A 23,918-nucleotide genomic window follows, 5' to 3' on the forward strand; every position below is an offset into this window, starting at 1 on the left:
ATATCCAAAGTGAAAACTGTAATTTCAGATTTTCCTGTGTAATAAAATCCTATAAATGACCTTAAAAAAAAAAAAAGACATTCCAAAGACTGAAACCCTGATTCTTAAGATAGTTTGTAGGGGGAGGGGCTCGGGGGGGCAGCAAAGTTAAAGGAGTTAGAAAACTGCTTTATGCAATGGTAACGTCATTTGAACAGTGTCTGTGCAACCTCTCTCTCTCCTTAAGGGTAACTAACCACTTCAACAGAAACTATAATTACATGGATACTGAATATTATGACATACTGGCTCTATAAACTTTGCAGATTTTAGGAAAATGTTAAATATATTTATATGGAACACTTCTTCTTGGTTCATATCTTGGGTTTCTGTTACTCCATACACTATATGATAACCATTTAATGTATCTGTTAAATAAATGGGGTAGAATATTTATTTAGCATGCTGATTTCCATCAAAAAATTTTAATTTTTAAAATCCTGCTTTAAGTATTTGACTAAACTCAAAATGTGAACATTTTCATACAAAAGCTGAAATATGAAGAATATGACTGCCATAAATATTCTAGTACAGTTAGGCTGGCAGTTAACTTATAGTTAATTCTGAAGTATAAAAAGCAGATAAATCCGATTTTCTCTTCTCAGTGATAATAAAAAACAGCAAATAATCCTAAGTCTTTACACTTCCCTCCATCAAGGAGTAACGTAAGAGACAAGTGATCAAATTAAAATTTTTTCTTGCTTCTTCTATTTGTTTAATACTTTTGGCTGCTAGAAGGAGAACCTCTAAATACTGTTCTCATTATTTTGAATACCTGAGTACCTCAGAGAGACTACATTCTTATATACTAGTTATTCTGTAAGAACACTGCCTAAGCTCTGATGCACCTGATATAGGAAATAGGGGCTCCTGTCCTCACTTTGTCAACAAATAGCTGTGTATCTTGGAGAGCTGCTTAACATGACCCTCAGTTCAACAATGAGTCAGCTATACCTGTATCCATATATAAATATATGTATTGTTATCATATATATATTTTTTACACACACACACACACACACACACACACACTCTCTCTCTCTCTCTGCAGGTGTTTGTATTCTGGACTTTTCTCCATTAAGGAAGAGAAAGATACAAGCTTTAACGTTTAGATTCCAGATGCACAAGTGTAACACTATATGTAGTCATGAGAATAGGTCTCTTCTATATTTTTTGTATGGTTGTTTTAACATTTTTCTTTTGTACTTAGAGTTTTGATTTTTCACTATTATTCCAGGTAAAGATTTTTTTTTTTTCATATCTATCCTGCTCAGGAGTCATGCTTTGTCAAATGTTTATGTAACCTAGAAAACCTTCAGCCATTAACTCCTCAAAGATTGCCCCTCTCCCATTCTGAAACTCCTGTAAGTTATGTTTTGAATTTTTTCATCCTATCTACTGTATCTCCTTTCTTTCAGAGTTTTCATTTCAATTATTTCACATTTCATTCTCAGAAATTCCATTTTGTTTAAAATTTTTTAAAATTTATTTATTTTGAGGGAGAGAGAACATGCAAGTGGGGGAGGGGTAGAGAGAGAGAATCCCAAGCACGCTCCATGCTGTCAACGCAGAGCATGGCACAGGGCTTGAGTTCACAAACTGAAATAACCTGAGCTGAAATCAAGAGTCAGATGCTCAACCGCCTGAGCCGCCCAGGTCCCCTTATTTAGTTTAAATTTTTAAAAATATCTGCCTTTTCCCCCTCAAATAACGTCTTTTTTTCCTTATGCTTCTTATACCTCCATTTATCTATTAAACCAAAATAACAACCAAGTTTCATTGGCAGCATTTTTTCCTTTCTTGGTGATGCATAAAATAAGTCATTGGTGTTTTATATCTGATAAAGTATAGTATTTCAGAAATAATCTATTATGTCAAGTTTTGGGGAAGAGGGTACTAATATTTCCACTTGTTGTTTCTGTAGTATTTATGATGGATCACTCCCTCATATAGTTTGTGATTTCTTTTTATCATTAATTCACCTTTGTTTAGGGTTTGGTTTTTTTCTCCCTCTGATGAATTTCTACACACATGGATACTGTAAATTTAGGCTCTAAATCTATGCGTAGAGCCAGCTATTAGAGATTTCTCTCCTGACATCAGAACAACAGAGATATTTTTCCTTGTGGAGGGAATTATACTATTGTTTTCATCGAGGGTGAAGTCTTTCAACAGTCCTGGGGGGGGGGGGGGGTCTCAGTTCTAATTTCCTTCCTCAGCGTGGATTGCATGGCTTTTTCTGTCTCTACGTCATGTTATTCTTGTGCCTCTAGAATCAAAACATTAAAGCTTACATCTATCTCTTCTTTTCTGGGGAAAAGTCTAGAATACAAACACTTGCAAGCACGAGATAAACTATAATGTTTTCTAAAATACATAGCTGGGCTTATAAGAAACAAAGGGAAATCCACAGGTTCCAAAAGCAAAGAGAATTGAAAACCAGAGTACTGTAGCATTAGCTTACTTCTTTATGACTTTTTTGGAATATAGGGTTCAAATTAGCCCAGTTTATTACATTGCTGGAATTAAAAGTTTATCTTGTACATTCAAGATTCCAGGTTTCTCGATCTTTAAATGACAAAAAAAAAAGGGCATTTTATGATATTTATCTACTGATGAAATTTCTCTATTTTCATTCATCATTTTGAATTAGAACACACACATAAAAAACAATTAATGAAGTCAGATGATATCACGTTTGGGTCATGATCTCTTATAAAATATTTCATTTTTATTTTCATTTGAAACCATAAATGAATGTTACCTGAACTGTACAACCTTTAATAACTGAATAAAGGAATAAAAAAAAAATCACTTTAAACTATATTTAGATTGCTAAGACTGCACGCAAAAATAAATATTCAGATCAGTTTTACTCAACCTCCCTACCTTGAATTCCATAAATATAATTATGCCACCTTGCATTTGTATATAGTGCTACAAGTGAAAAATTATTTTAATGTGTTCTCATTTCATCCATAACCCTGTAGGGAAGGTTAGGTATTATTACTCTTGTTTCCTGTAACTGCCATAATAAATTCTTAGAATTAGTCTGAGAAAGAAAATAGTAAAAAATAATATTCAGATAAACAAACTAAATGACTTGCTCAAAGTTGCACAGCTGGTAAGTGGGAGTGCTGGGGCCATAATCTAATACTTCAGAGTCTTAATCTGGGGTTCTTTCTGTTTTAAATACCACACTACTCAACTTAGATGCTCCATTTAGCCAAACAGATGAGAACACGTATTTAATAATGAAGAAATAAACTATAACCATAAGAAATAACTTAAATAGCTAACTGTCATGTGTGAGATATATGGCAAGCTGACAGGTAAGGTAATATTTTCAAAAATACTTACTGGATATTCAAGGAGATCTACTGGCTGGCGGAAAGGCTCAGAATCTTCACATTGAAATATGAGATTTAATAATTCTTGACATTGTTTCTTCCATGCTTGAATATCGTAAGATTGAGCTCTGTTACGTAATCTCCTTCTAGGTTGATGGTCCTGAAATGAAAATTTTCAATATATTAATAAAATAAAATGTATAAAAGCTTCAAATATATTAAAATAAAAAATTAATAAAGTAACATTTATACAGTACAATTTGTATTTTTAATGCAATCTCAAATAATTAGGTCATATACAGTAACTCAAATAGAAAATATTATTCACCTAGTTCTGAAAACCATGTATTTTGTAATGGAAAATGATTTGGAAGTAATACTTAATCTGTCTTTAAAAATACTAAGAGTTAAAAAACTGCCTTTAATACATTTTAATTCATATAAAGTATTTCTGCTAAAACAAAAAAATCTTACCTTTCTTTTTCGGGTAGAAGTTCCTGGCACATCAGCATCTTTCTCTTCTTCCTTTGAAATAAGAGTTTATCAGATTCACTAAACATTCTAGACTTCATTACATGTTTTAGAGTTTAGAGAATCTACCATAGTTATTTATATACCAATTATCACTTTTACACTTTGGAAAACCCATAATGTATATGCTGGAATACTTTATGGGCTCATTAGAGAGTCCCCCACAATATTTTTAATAACTACAGCAAAAAAATGCTGAACCACTTTTTGGAAACTACAGCATTAGCCAAAAATAATTTTCATTACAGCATTTACCTGAAAACTACTATGTGTACATTTCTTTTTATATATATATAGAAAAAGACCAATATCAATATCATAATGAAATATTAAATACCTCAGAATCGGACAAAACTTTCTTCTTCATTGAATTGTACAGTGGAATTAAGTTGTAACAAGTCTGATCCCTAAACAGCAAGGAAATGTTAGTACATAAGATTAGAGTCCTGAGATTTTATTTTTTTTCCTTTAAATCTGTTAACAAAACCAGATTTTAAGATAAAGTTTGAAGCGGAACGCTTTTTTCATTGGTCAACTCCAAAACCCTATACCCACACACCTGCCTGTGCCCCTCCACCCTATGTGGAGCTTCCATTCTGGCCTATTTCAATACACCAAACCCAATTTTTACCTCCCAGTATTTGCTCAGGTTGCTGCTGTGTGTGTGATGCCCTCTTTCATTCCTCAATACACAAAGGAAAGCTAGGATACTTCCTGTCTTCTAATTCCTTCTTCAATATTTATAGTCATTCCCTAAAATTTTGTCCTTTAGTCATCTTTTCTTGACACTACAGCTTTTGCCCTGATAACCTTACTTGTGTAAATGAATTCCGAATTCTATAATTTGGTCTGACTCTTCTCTTGAGATTCCTATCATCATCTAGAATTCCACATGTCTAAACCTAATTTTCACTCCCCACTCTTCCTCCTCCTATTTTTAACAGCATTACCATTCTCATAGTAATGCATGATTTTTCACTATTCCTTCCTTTGCCTCCTTATAAACCCAATCATTGGCCAAGTTCTGTGATTCTACCTTCAAAATCTCTTGGTCTCTGCTTCTTTCTCATTTCCATACATTAAACCCTCATCAACTCTTAGTTGGTCAGCTGTAGCAATCAATCTGCTATTTAGGCTTTCTGTCTCTTCCCTATCAATTAATATTAGAAATGCATTCAAGGGGCGCCTGGGTGGCGCAGTCGGTTAAGCGTCCGACTTCAGCCAGGTCACGATCTCGCGGTCCGTGAGTTCGAGTCCCGCGTCAGGCTCTGGGCTGATGGCTCGGAGCCTGGAGCCTGTTTCCGATTCTGTGTCTCCCTCTCTCTCTGCCCCTCCCCCGTTCATGCTCTGTCTCTCTCTGTCCCAAAAATAAATAAAAAACGTTGAAAAAAAAAAATAAAAAAAAAATAAAAAAAAAAAGAAATGCATTCAAGGCCCTACATGATCTGGCTCCAACTCATGCTTATAGCATTGTATCCTTATTACTTCTGCTCGTGTACTTTCTAATTCACCTGGTATAAATTGCTTAATTCCGTTAATAACTCCTTACCCTTTCCTACCCCTTATGCCACACTCCTTGTCCCTAGAATGGCTTTCATCTAACTTCTGAATCTATTGATATCTACCTTGTCCGTAACATCCTAACCCATGTTTCCTGTACCTAAAACCCCACTTTCATAAGCTAGAAGTAATCCCCATCTAAACTTTCATACAGATTTTCTTGTTATTTTCCTTATAGTTACTTAAAATTTATCTATGAAATTGTATTAAGATGATAAATACACATTTCTATCTCATTTATCTCTTATATCACCTCATTATATACCCTATTGCTTGAAATTTGGCCAATAACTCAAAGTTATGAGTTATCTCAAACTTTGAGAAATAACTCAAAGTATAATAAAAATTTCAAGATATACCTAATATTTAAGAGTTACTGTTAGCTAAAAATGTATAAACAAATTATATACTTTTTTTTTTTAATTTTTTTTTTTTTAACATTTATTTATTTTTGAGACAGAGAGAGACAGAGCATGAATGGGGGAGGGGCAGAGAGAGAGGGAGACACAGAATCTGAAGTAGGCTCCAGGCTCTGAGCCGTCAGCACAGAGCCTGACGCGGGGCTCGAACCCACGGACAGTGAGATCGTGACCTGAGCCGAAGTCGGACGCCCAGCCAACTGAGCCACCCAGGTGCCCCAACAAATTATATACTTCTAAAAAAATGCAGGGGTTTATTTTTAGATACATAAAATATAGATGCTTTAAACATTAATCTATTCTTACAAGGCATTTCAAAGTAACAGTTTGAAAAATATTTTATAGACTATTCCAAATATAAAAATAATTGTTTCATGTAAATTATTTCACTAAAGTGTGAAATTACTGTATCACGCAATTCTACTGATTCCTCTTTGGAAAAGAGAAATGTACATACACACACATATAGCAAAATTACAGACTATAAACTTCACTGGCAAAATATTATAAGCCTTATAACTAAGTTATGTAAACAATCTTCCAGGGGTAATTAATCCTTAATTAGTCTCAATTAGTTTCCCCATTAAAACTGGGGAAAAATAAAAAAAAAAGGCATAGTAAAAATAGCCCCCAAACCATTTGAAAGGCAACAGATTTCTTTACAGAGTAAGGTAGAGAGTAGGGCATAACATTTATCTTACTAATTTTCTTTGGTGTTTTCTTATATTGAAATTACCTACGTTCTTTACCAAAAAACTTCCAAGAAACAAAAAACAAAAAAAACCCCTAACTAATACCACAAAAGGGGGCCCTATGATTATGCTGAGTAATGAGAATGAAATTGGAGATGTTTTTAAAAAAGCCTCAATAATATCTTCATGTAAAAATGAAAGCTGTCAGCAGCTGAGTATTTAAACTTAAATTATAAAATATATTTTTTTCTTAGCCAGAAAAAATTATCCAATTTAAATAACCTCAGTATGAACTCAAGAGTGGTATGTTAGACAAAACATACCACTGAGTCATTCCTCTGGCTTCAGTTTAGAAAGCTCAATTCATTCTGTGGCTATATAAAATTCATTAAGATAAAAAAATAAAAGAGCTACTCCCTTAAAGAGCTGCAGTTATCATTCTTGGTAGGAAATTAATGAATGAGGAAGTAAACCTGACTTTTAAGAAGAATCTTGAAAGCTAAATTTAGTTTCTTGCTGGACTACATAAATACTTATTTACAAACTTGTCAAGGGCAATATAATGTTAAGATGAAAAATTCTTAGATGGCAGACACTCTGTTCCTGTGTAAATTAAACATGTAAATCTCTACAACTGTTTTCTTAACTGTTAATTCCAGATAGTGATATCTGCCACCTGTATTATTATTATTTGGTTTAGAACTATTTTAGGTAAAACATTATTATGTTCTATAAGTGCTTAACCCCTTACTATTATTATCTAACAGCTAGATTTAGAGAATGATTCATATTTTTTAATATTAACTATAGAATATAACTGTAACACAACTTTTATGACTTCATAATTAATATCAGTCAATGAACTAAGTGTTTAGACAGACATTGTATGCTTCCTATCTTGAGTGGAGCTAATTTATAGCACAGCATGCAACATTATACATATAAAAAATAATTGCATTTTATATTTTGACATTTTTAAACCTTAAAATATTGACATTAATTAATTATAATTAAGTGTGGAAAAACTACTCACTTTATAAAATGTAGAAGAAGATCAGTCACAAACTTAGCAGATTTCACAATAGGGCTTCCAGGCTCATTAAATGTTCGTGTATTATGCTCTATATATCGAACTTCCCACATTAGGGAAGAAACTCGCCTTAAACAAACAAAATACAGAAGTCTTAGCCTCATTTTATTTAGAAATATTTCCACACAATTTAAAACCAAGACATTCCAACTTTTCAACTGCAGTCTCAATTCAATTACAAAACTCACCACTTAAAAAATTATTCTGAAAAAATATATATCTCATTTGGGCAGGGGAAAAAAAGGAGTAGCAACAGTAACTGTGTATTTGCATAGAAAATGTCACCCTAGATTAGACACACTAGACTATTAATAGTGGTTTCTTTTCTTTCTGAAAGTAAAGAAAAATCCAAAAATGACTTCTAGAGTATCATCCAATATGTGGTCCCACTTAAAATAGCAAAGAAGAAAACGCTCAGAAAATATTACTGATACTGATGTGTGAACAGAAACACAATTATATGTAATTTTACAAATATTATATACAATTGTGGGTACAGAAGCATACAGAAAGCTGTGTGCTTTTCATACAGCATTGCAAGACTTATTCTAGTAACAGAATCACAGGCATCTTCAGGATACTCTATAGAAAACTGTGTAAAATAAGGTATTAGATTAATGCCCAGCAGGGCAAACTGACAGTAGTAGTTTAATGAGACTGAACCAGAGGTATCAGAGAGGAAAACCATAAACTGCAAGAAATCTGTAGCCAATAAGTAAAGGAAAAACAAAAAACTTGAAGCAGTGAAAACGCACATGAAGGCATCATTTTATTAAATAACATAACTCAGGTCTTTATTACCAGATTCAAAAACAGGCAGTTTGTTTCTAATTTATGTAAGGATTGTGTTCCAAGATTTTTTCTTAAAGTGACTACTAAGCTAAGCAATTGCCAATAAAGCCTATTTAAGCTATAATGTACCGTAAAAAACACTACACGTTAGCAATTACCATATTTAGTATTTCTATGAGAAAGTACATTTACAACAATAGTGGGAGATGTCAGGAGCTTATCTTTTTAGCTGTAATCCAACAATTAGTGTATAGGAACAACTCTTTCTCCCGTTTTCCTCCCCTATCTTGTTCCATCTCTGAAGCACTAAGTACAATTCTTAAGGCTTAGCAATTTTAGGGGTCTAGGGACAAGGAAGGATATAGTTAAAAATAACTACTCCCTTTTCTCTTAAACTTCTAACATGTGATGTTAAAAAAGATTTAAAGAAGTGTACTTTGAAGGTAAGATGGCTGGGAGGCGCACATCATTGTGATTTCCTCCTCATCTCTATGCTTTTGACAAATATCAATATACCAACAGCAGAAGCACCTAACAAGATCAGAAAAATCTTTAGAACCTGAAGTCTTAACATCTTAGTTGGCAATGTTTAAAGGCATTTTTCCTTTTTACAACTAGGGGCTACTATTAGCACCCAAAGGGTAAAGGTATGGACAGCCCCTCACAATAAAAAATTTTCTAGCTCCCAAATGTCAATAATGCTTTTGTTGAAAAACCTTGCTTAGTAAGTTAAGGAATAATAAATGGTGTTTTCAGTGCAGGCACAGAAAGTACCAAATCAGAATTATAATTTAAGGAATAAAAAGAACCGAAGGCACATTTTATATCAAAATATATGAAATATGAATAAAAATTCCCCTAAGTTAAAATGAATAGTAATGTAAAGAACTGCAAAAAAATGAAAGTGCTCACAAACTTTTTTTTTTTTTTTTTTTTTAAGCAGGCTTCACTCCTAGAGCGGAGCCTAATGTGGGAACTGTTGCTAAGATCAAAAGTCAGATGCTTAACCACCTGAGCCAGCCAGGGACCCCCCCCCAAAGAAATTTTTTAATGCACTGATTTAAATTAAAATGTTGTCTTTTAAGCAAAAGTCATGAAAACTGGAAATATGATTTCATTATGTGAAAACTATAGACTTAAATTCACTTTTCTAAAAACATATTCTAGGCAATAAGCCTACGATGGGTGTCTCAGATTAGAACTCAATGTTTACTCAAACCGCTAACTAGAAGATGCAAATTAATTTAAATTAGACGTCTTTTTTTTAAACTCTATATTTCAAGCTAAAGTACAGCTATGAAAAATACCCTAATTTTCCTAACTTTGTTGTTCTTAAGTATTTATAAGCAAAATAAGAAAAAAAAAACCCACAACTTTTTAATATTGTTCTATGAAAAAATCCATGAACAAATATTTCAATGTGATGTCTGTGGGAAATGAAATACTCTGGCTTGAATTGTAAAATACAGTATGAAGACAGGGAGGTCCCACTCATTAGCAACTAGAAAAAACCGTATCTATGAACCATATTCCAAGTCTATAGATCAGGAGCATCAGCATCCCAGGGAACTTAGAAATGGAGAACCTCACGTCCTACTAAAACTACTGAACCAGACTCTGCATTTTAACAAAATCCCTAGGTGATATGTATGGACATTAAAGTTTGAGAAACACCCAAGGATCATTTAGTATTCTTTTGGTAGTAGCTACATACAGCAAATGGGTTCTAACCTGTAAAACCTGTTTTCCAGTCTTTGTTTAATTGTACTTAAATCCGTTGGATACGCCACTACAGTGCAATACATGGGATAGGCTTGCAGATCTACGGGGGCCACAAACGCTGAAGCAATATCTAGAATAAAAAAATTAGTTTGTATGTTTAATTTTCATGGTTTAACAAGACTTCACAATTCTGCTTGAGTTAAGACAAGTTCTGATTCATATAACCCTTAGACTGCCACTGTCTTTTCATAGAAAATACATACAGTTTAGCTAGCATAATAGAGTCTCACTTCTTATTACATCTATATTTATACTGCAAAATTCTAGGGATATTTGTTATTCAGATTTCTTAGAAGAAAAGCCATGACAGATAATATATAAATCTGACCTATTAAGTATACATATATTTCTATACTTAAAACATGGCCAGTCCTGAATCTGTAGGTTTTTCACAATCATTCAGTAACACTATAATAACACATTCCATTCAAATGTAACCTTTCTCAAAAACTTACCTTACTTTAACAACATAATTCTGTGAAATATCAGACAAGTACAGAGGAAGAACAGATCCAGAAGTCTCCGACTCAACGTCACTGACCAAATGGCACACAGTAAACTGGTAAAATCTAAAACCTGATAAAGATCACTCTCTATTTTTTGCTTATCCACATTTAGTATAAGACAACTTCTTATGCTAAACTACTACTAAAATTATTTAGGATTATATTTATAGACTCTTTAAATGAAGTGTTGCCATATTTAAAAAGACTTCAAATGAAAATATCATCCAATATGTGTCTCCAGAGTATTTTCCTCTTCTTATTCATCATTTTTCCCTCTTTTAAGCTTGATTCCCTATCGACAGAAGGGGTTGCTACCAACCACCACACCAGTTAGAGTTGTTTTGGAAGCCCTTAATTCAGATAACCAAACATTTTGTGGCCATTGTTTTTCTTTTTTTCATATGAGAAAAAGCATTTCATTCTCTCCTATTACCTTGCAAGTATTCCCTTGTGTATATATTCATAAAGTTAAGGGGAAAACCGGTACAGCTATTCATATAATTATAATTCAGCATTCAGCCCCACTCTCCCAATTCACATCATGTCAGCTTAAATATGTTGAGGGATTTCAAGTTGGGTTCTGGAGGATCCAGATTTTTCAGAGGTATCCCTGGCATTTCTGGGGGCCCTCACTCTAAAATTCACCTAGAGCAATCCCAGTTTTACCTGTTCTAGATATCTGAGTTCTATGTAATACCTCATTAAAAAAACACTCCACTTAATAATATTTGAAAACCACGGACATGACACCGTGAAGAAAAATTTTATTCAAATACTAACAGTTTTCCTTTCCTTTGCTTTTTGCCAGCTTGTCCTGCATTGCTGTGTTACTATTATTATTTACCTAGTGTCATCAACTGGTTTATTCCTGCAACAATTCTTTCACATTCTTCATCCCTGGGATTGGAACCCCATTCTCCATCAAGAGGTTTATAGATCAATGATCTGCATTCAACATCAGTTAAAGGAACACTGGTACCTAGTTCTTCAGGAAATACAGCTGAAATACACAGAAAGAAAAGCAGATTTAGTTAATATATGTCTTTCTTGCTAATATTTAGGTTATTTGTTAATATTTAGGTTATCTTTACAAAGAGTTGATATTGTCAAAAAAACCTAAAGTATAATCTTGTAAAGATCTGGTAAGTATATTCCTTTTTTTCATTAAAGAGAAGTATGTTTCAAGGGTCAATAACATTAATTTTTAAAACATTAATTTTATAAATAATTCTCTAGATGGGTATATAATTACTTTTCCAAAATTATACCAGACAACTTGCTCTACTATCAGTTTCAGATAAAGGACAAATATTTCTGTAAAATGATAGAAATTAAAGATTTTCTGAATTTTATAATATAATCTTCATATTTATTTTGATAAAACATACACAAGGTGAAACTGAACTAAAGTGGTGTTTTTCATGAATACTGTAATCGAAGTCTCAACTTTTTAAAATGTGGAAACAGAGAATTACTAATACTAACAGATGATTCTTATGCTTCTTGCTTTTAAATGATGAAGGCATGCCTTCTGCATACCTGAATCTTTAACAGTATCGTTAGGAGGTGATGGTGACATAAAATTTACAAATCTGCCAAGTACCTTTTCCTTTAAGCTAAACTTCATCAGAGAACACTGGAAAATATGCCACTATTTGTATACAAAATTCTTCCTCTTACAAAATGTAATTAAACTCCATAGGTGCATGTGTGTATATATATCAGGACAGAACAAAACCAACAAAAATCACCCCCTTCACCCACAGATAAATTTAGGTAGGAAATACCGTATTAATTAATGCCACTAATTCATTTCAAGAAATACCCCAAGCATTACAACACTGACTAGCATCACTTCTCTCATATATAGTCCAATGTGACTTCAAACTCAAGCTTACAAGATAAATAAAATCAGAAGATAAGCCATGTAACAATGTTACAAGTTGTATGAGATATTTTATAGTTTCAAACAGCTCTAATTTAGTAGTGAGATAAAAAAATATGTTATTGGTATTAAATTTTTAAAGCGATAATTTCGAGAAAGAACTAGTTTTAATGTATGAGCATGATTTTTATCATCTCTAAGGTTTACCAGCTGGGTTAAATTTCCAAGTTATCTTTTCTCTGACTTTTGAGAATACAATAACTAGTGAACAACTCCATTATAAATGATTATTTCTATTATGTCACAAGAGCTCCCTTTTGTTTTTTAAAGTCTTTATTCTTACCTGAAAGGAAAAGTGACACATTGGGAAAAATCCCCAACCTTTATAAATAATCATTCTTAATATTCTGGAATATACAGCTTTTTAAGTCCTTTTATGCATATACACTTATGTGTGCGATATTTTTTAAAAAATAGAAACAAAAATGGGCACTGAGGTAGAAGGAAAATGCAATCTACAGGCTTCACCCACACCGGCTTTTTTTCAGTTCCAGGAAGAGATCTGCTTACTGCCCAAATCTGACTCCCTAATCCTAAGGCAATATATATCAGGCCATATGCAAGAAGACAGTTGTTATTAGTAGCAAACTACCTACTCTTGGAGGCCCTTACATGTGTCAGGCTCTATATTAAGCTCTTTATGCACATGATGGCATTTAATTCTCACAACAGCCCTGTATTGTATTAGTTTACCTAATTTCAAAGGCTGAAGTCCTAAAAATCTGAAGTTTTAAGTCTTTTAAAGAGCTTGCCAAGGGGTGCCTGGGTGGTTCAGTCAGTTCAGTGTCTGACTTCCGCTCAGGTCATGATCTCATGGTCCATGGGTTCGAGCCGTGTCAGGCTCTGGGCTGACAGTGCAGAGCCTGAAGCCTGCTTCAGATTCTGTGTCTCCCTCTCTTTCTGCCCGTCCCCTGCTCACGCTCTGTCTCTCTCTCAAAAATAAATAAATATTAAAAAAAAACAAACAAACAAAAAAAAGGAACTTGCCAAGATGACACCAGATAGAAGATGGCAGAGACAGGGTATGAGTATTTGTCTCACTCAAAAAGCTGAATCTTAATATTCTGTTATAGTCTTAAGTGTTCCGCTGGAGTTACAAAAAAAAAATCTCTGCTCCCAAATGCTCACCTTCTAGGAGGGAACAATAATTAGCAAAACATTTTCATATTTTGCTATAATTAACTAATTTCAATCTTCACTGTAAGATTATAAATTCCAAGTGGACAAAGATTATGTCTATCATGTTCAATGCTATGCCATCTCTACGTTCAATCCAAGGTCACAGCAGGTGTGCAATAAATAACTGCTGAATATTTTGTTTGCTCTTCATAACAACCCTACGCAATAGCAAGTCAGCAAATCAGATTCCTTATTTAAGAAACTAATTTTGTAACACAGACACAAAAAGCCTAACATACACTTACCATTATTAGGAATAAGCTCCATATCCCAAGGACTCATCTTTTCTGTATCTCCATTGTCCCAGCTTAAAGGAAGGAAAATCCTTACATTAAAAAATCTAAATATTGTGTTGTAAATTTTACAAAATAACATTAAGTGTTTAAAAGAAGTGTCTTTGTCACTTTATTAATAGATGGGGGAAAATATTAAAAGTAACTCAAGCTGAACTAAAATACAACAAACACTCCCTTACCAAACGTTATAGCACTGAAACAAACTATCAGGGTACTCAGGCTGAAGAGGTTCCTGGCTTTCAATTGTTCCAAACCACCAGGCATCATCTATGACTGATCTGAAACGGTCACCTGGATAAGAATAAAAGCCATCTCATTACTCTGAAATGTACTGCTGCTGTACTTACTCCTTTTTACCCAAATCTAAACTGCCTGTATAATTTCAGAAAACATATAAAAAGTGACCTATACATTCCAAAATAAAATAATAAATAAAATTAGTAATATTGAAGAAAAAACTTACTTAATAAACACATCAGTATGACTAACCAGTTTCCAGTACCATTTCTTATATTTATTAGGGCCAGGAGAAATTCACTCTTAAGCATTTTTACCATTCTAGAATTTTAAGCTCATCATTAGGACTATGCCCAAACTTTTCATTCAAATAAAAGCACAGTTTAGATAATTTCTACCCAACAAGTATTTAGAGTCTATCTTTATTTTCTTGTTTCCTATAGGCAAGTTCCTCCAACAATCAAGACTCCAGCCTAGAAACAAAAATAAAACATCCAATCTGTTTGGTCCCTTTCATGTCAATCACCCTGAAGCTGTAACACTCCTATATATACTCACTTTCCCTTTCCTATAAAAACAAGAAACAAAAAGAAAAACAACTAATCTTTGTAAACTAGACATCATTCCTTGTGTCTCTTTCCTTACCCAACTGCACTCAGCTACTGTCATGTTACTAAAACTGCTTTCCCAAAAGACCCAATAAGCTATCTTCTCAACTTCCTTCTGTGTCATATGAAAACTGTAAATCAAGTCTTCCTTTCTGCCCCTCTTTCCTCTTCCTTGCTTTCACAGTACAGAGTGGTTTTCTCCTGGTGAGCATAGGTTAGGGTCTGAAGGACTTGAGTTCAAATAACTTATCTGTGTGACTTTGAACAAATTAGGTATTTTAGAACTCATCTGAATAAGTTTCATTCTCAAACCCAAAAAAGCAAGCATTTGTTTATATTCTCATTTTTTACAAAAAAAAAAGATTTAGAAGTTTAGGGAGACATACAGCATAAAATGAACTAAAAACTAAAAAAAACAAACAAACAAACAAACAAAAAAAACTAAACAAAAAAAGTTAAAAGAAATTTAATGACAAACAGGGAAACTGGAGCCAGGAGTAAGTTAATAGAACACAAGTGCATGTTGCTGAATTATATCTAACTTTGAATGGGTATGCATTGGGACCCAAATGCAGATTCAAGCATTCTAACAGCCAATGTTAAGCAGTAAACAGGATCTACTACCAGATCAGATCTCTACTTGCTCTTCAGATGCATATATATTAGTGACACTGAGCTTAGTGAGAAGCTACCATATAATTAACAAACAGCATTCTTGATGTCACCACAACCTTACAGTAAACATGAGTTTCAAAAAGCTATTTTTTATGATCTTACATACACTGATGACATTATGCTAAAGAGGAAGAACTGGATAATGTATGTCTAACCTCAACAAACAATACTACAGAATAACAATGAAATTAAGCAAGGAATAGAGTACACCATTCAGAGTAAACTTTAAACATTTCTGAAGACATAGGTTATCAGCTCATTTCTGGAATATTCCTAAATTCTGACTGTTACTATTTGTTCTGCATTTTATTGGCAGATGCATGTCTTTAAAAAAATAAAATTTAGGGGTGCCTGGGTGGCCTAGTCAGCTGAGTGTCTGACTCTTGATTTCAGTTCAGGTCATGATCCCAGGGTCATGGGATCAAGCCCTGTGTTGGGCTCCATGCTGAGCATGCAGCCTGCTTAAGATTCTTCTCTCTCACCCTCTGCCCCTCTCCCCTACTCATGCTCTCTAAAATAAAAAAAATATATATAAAATAAAATTTATCAGTAACACATTCAAATAGTTTAAACAACCAAGTGTACCAAAGGCTTATAACCAAAACCAAGAAAAACCTCTAACTTTTGCAAAGATTTCTTCTTGAATTTATTTAGACTTCTAAATGAGTATACAGCTATGGTTTCACTCATTAATTTTAGACATTAAGTATTGACCTCTCCATATAATTGTATAAACAATTTATGTGTATTTTATTTAACCTATTTTGTTTTTATCAGCACTATGTTTGCTACAAAGCCAAACATACAATTCCCTTCTTCTATAGTTTTGTATAATGACTGCTTCACTGTTTGTGGTTGGTTTTCTCTGTATTTATAAAGTCTTCCCACATTCTCTAAAGGCTTAAATTATAAAACATTCCTCAACTTAATTTCCAACAAAGTCAAACACATTAGATAATTCATCAGTTCCATTTTCTTTTTTTTCTAAAGACTGCTCTTAGAGGACAACATCTTCTGAACTATCATTTTATAGATCTTGCTAGACAGATGCTATCCTGAGACTTCTAGGGACTATTACTGGGAATTCATTTTGGCTCTTTCTTGTTCTAGATTTCCTGTTTCCTGGTGGAGGGGAGGGGATTCCAGGTCTTTCTCTTCCTTGGTTCATTTCCTTATATGATGGAACATACCTTTCAAAGTTTCCAGAAAAATGGTGTAATAGAATTTACATGGAATGTAAATTTTTTGATAGCTCCCATGTCCCTAATTTTGATAAACTGTATTTCTCTAATTTTTCTTTTTAGAGCACACATATGTAAATTTCTAAGTTTACCATGACCAAACAAGACAAATCACCGTGCCAATGCCTTCCAATGGCACTGGAAGAGAGGTGGACTGGCATATCAACTGATGTGGTTTTACAAACCAAATATGCCATATATGTACCACTCCAAAGAGTGCCCCTATTTGAAAATTAAAAAACAAAAACAAAAACAAAAAACCCAACTCTAATGAACTGCACATCCATGTGTACATAAATGAATACATCTTAAATGTCCGGAATCTTTTAAGAATTTTAAAGTTTCTTTGAGTCTTGATTACAATATTAAGTTTAAAGATTATTAACAGATTAAACAAAGGAAAGGAAAATGTCAGTTTAGCTTTGGCCCCAGTCCAAATTATTAAACATTATGAACTGGAAGACATCTTCTGCTTCAACTTTGAATTATTATATTTTTAAAAGAAAATTTAAGTCAACACATAAAACAGCTGAAGAAATAGCTATAAACAATCTAATGAGTTACCAAATCTGAGAGAGAAAATGTTTAGAATTTCAGCATGAACTATATTTAAAGGAGAACTGAGCCCTGAACAATACAGGTTTAGACTGTGTGGGTCCACTCATACATGGATTTTTTTCCCTGATATATACGGTACTGTAAATTCATTTTTTCTTCCTTACTATTTCTTAATATTTTTTCTCTAGCTTACTCTATTTTAAGAATACAGTATATAATACATATATAAAATACGTATTAATTGTCATCAGTAAGGCTTCTGGTCAACAGTAAGCTATTGGTAGTTAACTCTTTGGGGAATTAAAAGTTATACACAGATTTTTGATTATGCAGGGGGTCAGTACTCTTAATCCTTGCATTGAAGGGTCCACTGTTAAATACCTGACACCATATCTTACTTTGCTATCAACGTTCCCACAAATGGCAAGAAGATTTCTCTGATTATCTTTTTCTAAATTATTAAAAATAGTAAATAATTTATTAGATTAAAAAAATTACGAACATGTATGGCTTCTAAATAAATTACCCACCTATGTTCCACCGCCTATATTTTGCGTCATCAAACTGTTGTCTCAAGACTAGGAAATCTATAACATCGGGCATATCATGGTATCTAATTACAAATAGAAACAAATTGATTAGGTCACATACCTAAAAATATCTAAAAGTTCAAATTTATATGAATCTTGAAAAACAATCTACAATACTAAGAAACCACTGCCTCTTTCAATAGTCCTTACTTCATGGTAAATGATCCACCAGTCAGTTTACCAGTGTCAGGATCAAGAAAAGCAAGTTTAAGGCAGCAAAGGGTAGGTAATCCTACTTCATACTTTATGCCAACTATTTTCATCAGTTCTTGTTCCTGAAAAAAGATATAAAAAATAAGAAACCATCTTCATAAAATAAATCACAAAATAAACTGATAAAAATAATTAAAACATTTCTTCATTTCTGTCTTGATCTAGGTGGTGATTATCCTGTGCATGTAAAAATTTGTTGACCTGTGTACTGAAGATCTGTGCATGTTATAGTACACAAATTATATCTCAACAGAAAGTTTAAAAAGAGAGGGGCGCTTGGGTGGCTCAGTCAGTTGAGCATCTGACTTTGGCTCCGGTCATGATGTCACGGTTTGTGGGTTTGAACCCTACATTAGGCTCACTGCTGTCAGTGCAGGGCCTGCTTCAGATCATCTGTGCCTCCCCTGCCCCTCCCCCACTCAAGCTCTCTCTCAAAAATAAACATTAAAAAATAAATAAAAAATTTATAAAGGGGAAAACTTTATTGAAATAAAAGTTTCCAATATAGTTCCAAAGACCTCTACATAATTTTGAACTCTGTCTGATAAATCTAGAAATACACATACAAAGTTTACGTTAGACATTAGTACTAATTTTCTCTATAATTACATTTTGTACCCAATTTATAAACTATAGGAATATATAAATTCAATCTTGTGTCTCTCTGAAAATTAAATACCTTCTACTCTCTAGGACTGCTTCAACTAAAAAAGGTATCTTCATGGAACAGTTTCTTACAGTGAAAAGAGTACCATTCAATACAATTTTCTACATAATCTGGAACTTTTTAAATAATAAACACCATACCCGTAGTTCCATTTTATGCCACGGCTGTTTTTTGGGATTGATACTATAAATCTTATTTTTCCGGGCCATTTCAACATATGCTTCATGTCCTTGCCGGAAATAATAAACCTAAAAAGTAAATAAAGTCACAGTTTTAAAACTTGAATGTTTCCTTTAACCCAAGATGCAAGGTATCAGCTAAAATTGCAGGAGAGAATTTAATGTTCTTTGAACAGAAAGAAATTCTAGTATTTTGTTATTTTTCCCCTTCTTTTCCTAAAGTTGTCGTAATGTCACTTAATCATAAACAAAGTGTTCTAAATAACATTACTTTGGTTACACATTAAGAGGATAAAATGAGCAGTTTGTTTGTTTCACTGTTTTATTTTTGGATTCAAAGTAAGTTGACCTATGTTGTATAACAAAGTAAATTGTAAGTAGGAGTCACCATCAGTTTATTATTCACTTATTTTGGTAGCAAGTGGTATGTACATATGCAGAAAACTTTAACATGAAAAATGTATTTATATAAATATATTTTATTGTTAAAAAGAGAACAAGGCATATATTTGTTCCAATTTTATGAAGGTCAAATTTGACACTTGACTACCATCTTGTAAACTGGTACTTGACATAGTAGTCTGACACCACCTATTCTTCCCACTACAAAAAAAAAAATAGAGCTTGTTAAGAAATGCTGCTTAAAATTTTAAAGATGTTACTGAGTTCTTAGTAACATTTTGGGATATCCATTATTCTACATACTTTTGCTCCAGTTGTTTGAAATTTCATATGAAGGAATAGTGCTTGCTGAATAATGAGAACTTACCTGTTTAAGCATCAATGATCAAAAAGACAAGTTTAACATACTGAAAGAAAGTTATTTAACAAGGATTTACACACTTTCTAGTAATAGTGAATATAATTTACTGGAAATAATAAATATAATTTAACCAAGCATCTTCTTTGATGCTCAAGGATCTGTTAGAACCTATCACCGTACAATTACAACAACACGGGAATGTTCTGTGCACTTCAAGTCTTCTTTAGTAGGGTCTCTAAATGAGTTTTTTTGGACTGCTCTTTAGAGTTACTCTTGCATTATATGTTTTCTTTTTTTTAATGTTTATTTATTTTTGAGAGATAGAGACAGAGCCTGAGTGGGGGAGGGGCAGAGAGAGAGAGACAGAATCCGAAGCAGGCTCCAGGCTTCAAGCTGTCAGCACAGAGCCCAGCCCAGTGCAGGGGGGGCTCCAACTCATAAATCACGAGATCATGACCTGGGCCGAAGTCAGACGCTTAACCGACTAAGCCACCCAGGCGCCCCTTGTTTTTTCTTTTTGTTTTTTTTTTTTTTACTGTCCACTGTCACTTGCCACTTTCTACTGCTCATTAGTGTGGTTTGCTAAAGAAGCTCATATTGTACTCCCTAATTTATTACTGCTAATCTATTGGATACCGGATGACTCTGCTTCTGAACATCTATGCATAAAATAAGAACACATGAACCCTGGAGTGGGAAATTTTGATCTAAGATCTTACATTTTCATTTCAAATTCGTAAGTGCATAGTCCAAAATGATGGCCAATCACATTTTTTAAAAAATGAAATATTCCTTATTCTAAGGCAATAAATATTTTTAAAGATCTAATAAATAAATTATAAACATTGTATTTAAATGAAAACTTATGAAATAAAATTAAATAGAAATAAAATGCTGAATTGCATTTTTCCTTTAACATGCTATATATTTAAGCCTTAAGCTAAGAAAAAAAAATATTTTTAGAAAGGAAAAGAAAACTGGCAATAGAATCCTCTTGTTAAAAACAATACTAGTTTTTAAAATGTTAATACAATTCCCATTCTCTTACAATATTTAGTTTTTGCTATTGCAATATTTAAAGTGGCAAGTGGCCTCAAAAAAGATTAGAGCTTTCCTCCTAATTACAGTTTTTCCATACAAAGCTTACAAGCATCTAAAAATTAGATACTTCATGAGACTGCTATAGTTTTCTACAGTTCTGTTTCAAGAGCTATATAAAAAAAAAGGCTTAAAGATAAGATTGTTTTTAAAAATTTTAAAGTACCTCATCTCCCATCTGTGGCACAAATGGACATCTTCGGGGAAGAGTATCTGTAATCCATGTTGAAGGTAACCATTCTTCTAATGTCAAACCATTTTCCGTGAGTTCTCCTACAGCCAATCTCTAAAAGTTAGAACATTATAAAGTAATATTATCAGAAAAGCATTCATCTCTCAATCTGCCCTTTGAAATAACTATAAAGGTAGTTAAATAAAAGGAGGAAGAGATCTTTGACCAAAAATATATATTCAGCTTTTAAAAACGTTATTCTGGGAAGACGGCAGCAGTGGCAGTATAGTTATTCAGTCTCCAAATCACCACAAAAAAAGAACCAGATAAACTAAAACCTACAGACAACATTCAGAACAAAAGGAGGTGAACAACTGGTGCATCACTCTGAAAAAGACTACGAAAGCTCCTCAAAAGTTAAAAATAGAACTACCCTATGACCCAGCAATTGCATTATTGGATATTTATCCAAAGGATACAAAAATACTCAGAGGCCCATGCACCCCAATGTTTATAGCAGTATTATCAATAATAGCCAAACTATGGAAAGAGCCCAAGTGTCCACTGACTGATGAACAGATAAAGAAGATGTGGTGTATATATAAAATGGAGTATTAGCCACCAAAAAGAATGAAATCTTGCCATTTGCAACGACATGGATGGAGCGAGAATGTACTATGTTAAGTGAAATACAGAAGGACAAATACCATATGATTTCACTCATGTGGAATTTAAGAAACAAAACAGATGAACATAGGGAAGGGAAGAAAGAAAAGAAAGAGAGGGAAGCAAACCATTAGAGACTGAACTATTGAGAACAAACAGGGTTGCTGGAGGGGAGGTGAGTGGGGCATGGGCTCAATGGGTAACAAGTATTAAGGAGGGCATTTGTTGTGATAAGCACCCTGGGTGTTAAAATAAGTGATAAATCACTAAACCACTAAATTTGGCTCCTGAAACCATAAACTATATGTTAACTAACTAGAATTTAAATAAGAACTTGAAAAAGAAAAAAAAATTAGAGCCACAGATTTCAGTTTTATACATTGAGGTTTTGAGTTAAAGTATGTGTGAAAAAGGTTTCCTTTGACTTATTAATAAAAAGAAAAAAAAAAGGTAGGAAAAGTCTGAAAATTGTTAATTCCAGCCTCAATAAGGGCTATTAATTATAGCAGAAAAATATTTCTCCCTGTAAGGAAAATACCTATATTGACTGAAATAGTGAACAACACTTACATGAAACCAGGTTAAGTTGGCTATTAAATAGGAATAATATTTATAACTGTAAGACTTTGGTATGGCACAGCCAAGAATCATTACGATGATACATCTTATTCCTCAATAATTCTTGGGAAACCTAGAATTTTTAAAGTAGGTTTCTATCACTTAGTACTTAAAACCACTTAGGAAATAAAATGCACTGAATATTCCTCAAAATTTCCAGCCTCATCATTTGAATTTTTGTTCATTTTGGAGATACAGGTAATTGAGATCTTTCCTTTGTATTCATGGAAATTCTTCTAGGTCTACCTCACATCTTACTTCTGGAAGCCTTACCTGAAACTCTAAGAAAAGATGTCCTTATTTGATTTGAGCTATCATCTTTAAAATTAATCTGGTAATTAAACATATTAGACAATGTGATATTCTATTTTTATCTTGGGGGATTAAAGCAACTTGTTAATCACACATTGTTTTCAGAGTAAGTACTATGTCTTACACTTCTTTTTATCCACTGTATTGCTTTATAAACCGTAAGCCTTCAATAAAAATTTATTGATCTGGTTTCCAGAGTTCCTAACAATATAATGGACATCTCTGAGATGACTTTACTGCATCTCTGGAGAATTCTATTAATAACCATTTTCTTTATCTGCCTTACTGGCTCTTAATTAATTTGAATACAATTAGTCATATGGAAAATGTCATATGACTAATGTCTGTTCATACTTGCAATAAATATTACTTAATGAATCATATGAAAATGTCTGTTCATACTTGCAGTAAATATTACTTAATGAATCTGTTACTTTCCAACTCTATGACCCTATGCGTAAGGAGGGAAATATTATTGTGTTTATTTAGAATAACAAAGAGACTAAAGAATAAGAACAATTCTATTGTTAGATCCATTGGTAGACTAATACCAAACCATGTGTACAAAAACCAAATTAAAGGGAACAGTCTATAATATCCTTACCTCATGATATTTAAAGTCTGTCCCACATAAATTCAGTGGCACACAGATCCTGTTGTAATACTTCAATAAAAATTGTGAAGTTAAAATATGCCAAACAGCAACAGTGGATCTAAATGTGGCATTGCATGAAAAAGCCCAAGGTGTTAGTTTACACACAATTATCAATCAAAAGGAACCAGGTGAGTCAGGTAAACTGCACTCTTGAGACAAAAAAATTACGTCCTCACAGTGACTTAACACTGTAAACCTCAAAAGTTAATCAAAACTGTCTTGAGATAAGAAAAAAAATGTTTATTAGATAGAAGGCTAAATCAGTTTTCTTCAACCAGTCTGTGTACCACATAAAATAATGGGTCAGCCTACATTTATCATCACTGACACACAACAGACACACAAGAGAAAACTGAGCACATATATGTGTGACACTCTCTTTGGTAAATCATCCCCAGACAAAAGCAAAGTAAGTAATAAGAATAGTAGGCTGTGGAATCCAAATTAATAAATAATTATAAAGCTGAAACGAGTTCAGATGATAC

The 23,918-nt window shown here is 33.1% G+C and overlaps 1 protein-coding gene across 1 annotated transcript in view; it reads right to left on the minus strand.

Moving 5' to 3' along the window:
- Positions 1 to 23,918, minus strand: part of PHIP (pleckstrin homology domain interacting protein) — a 138,391-nt gene that overhangs the window by 16,720 nt on the left and 97,753 nt on the right. The window contains exons 25-36 of the mRNA XM_049653914.1: positions 21,177 to 21,296; positions 19,111 to 19,218; positions 18,241 to 18,365; positions 18,031 to 18,113; positions 14,361 to 14,472; positions 14,131 to 14,192; positions 11,606 to 11,761; positions 10,205 to 10,325; positions 7,625 to 7,750; positions 4,258 to 4,327; positions 3,864 to 3,914; positions 3,400 to 3,549 (exon numbers count right to left, since the gene is read on the minus strand). Of these exons, the coding sequence (XP_049509871.1) occupies positions 3,400 to 3,549; positions 3,864 to 3,914; positions 4,258 to 4,327; positions 7,625 to 7,750; positions 10,205 to 10,325; positions 11,606 to 11,761; positions 14,131 to 14,192; positions 14,361 to 14,472; positions 18,031 to 18,113; positions 18,241 to 18,365; positions 19,111 to 19,218; positions 21,177 to 21,296 (1,284 nt within the window). The remainder of the gene's footprint in view (positions 1 to 3,399; positions 3,550 to 3,863; positions 3,915 to 4,257; positions 4,328 to 7,624; positions 7,751 to 10,204; positions 10,326 to 11,605; positions 11,762 to 14,130; positions 14,193 to 14,360; positions 14,473 to 18,030; positions 18,114 to 18,240; positions 18,366 to 19,110; positions 19,219 to 21,176; positions 21,297 to 23,918) is intronic.

The sequence above is a fragment of the Panthera uncia genome (genome assembly GCF_023721935.1).
Source record: "Panthera uncia isolate 11264 chromosome B2 unlocalized genomic scaffold, Puncia_PCG_1.0 HiC_scaffold_24, whole genome shotgun sequence".
Classification (NCBI taxonomy): domain Eukaryota; kingdom Metazoa; phylum Chordata; class Mammalia; order Carnivora; family Felidae; genus Panthera; species Panthera uncia.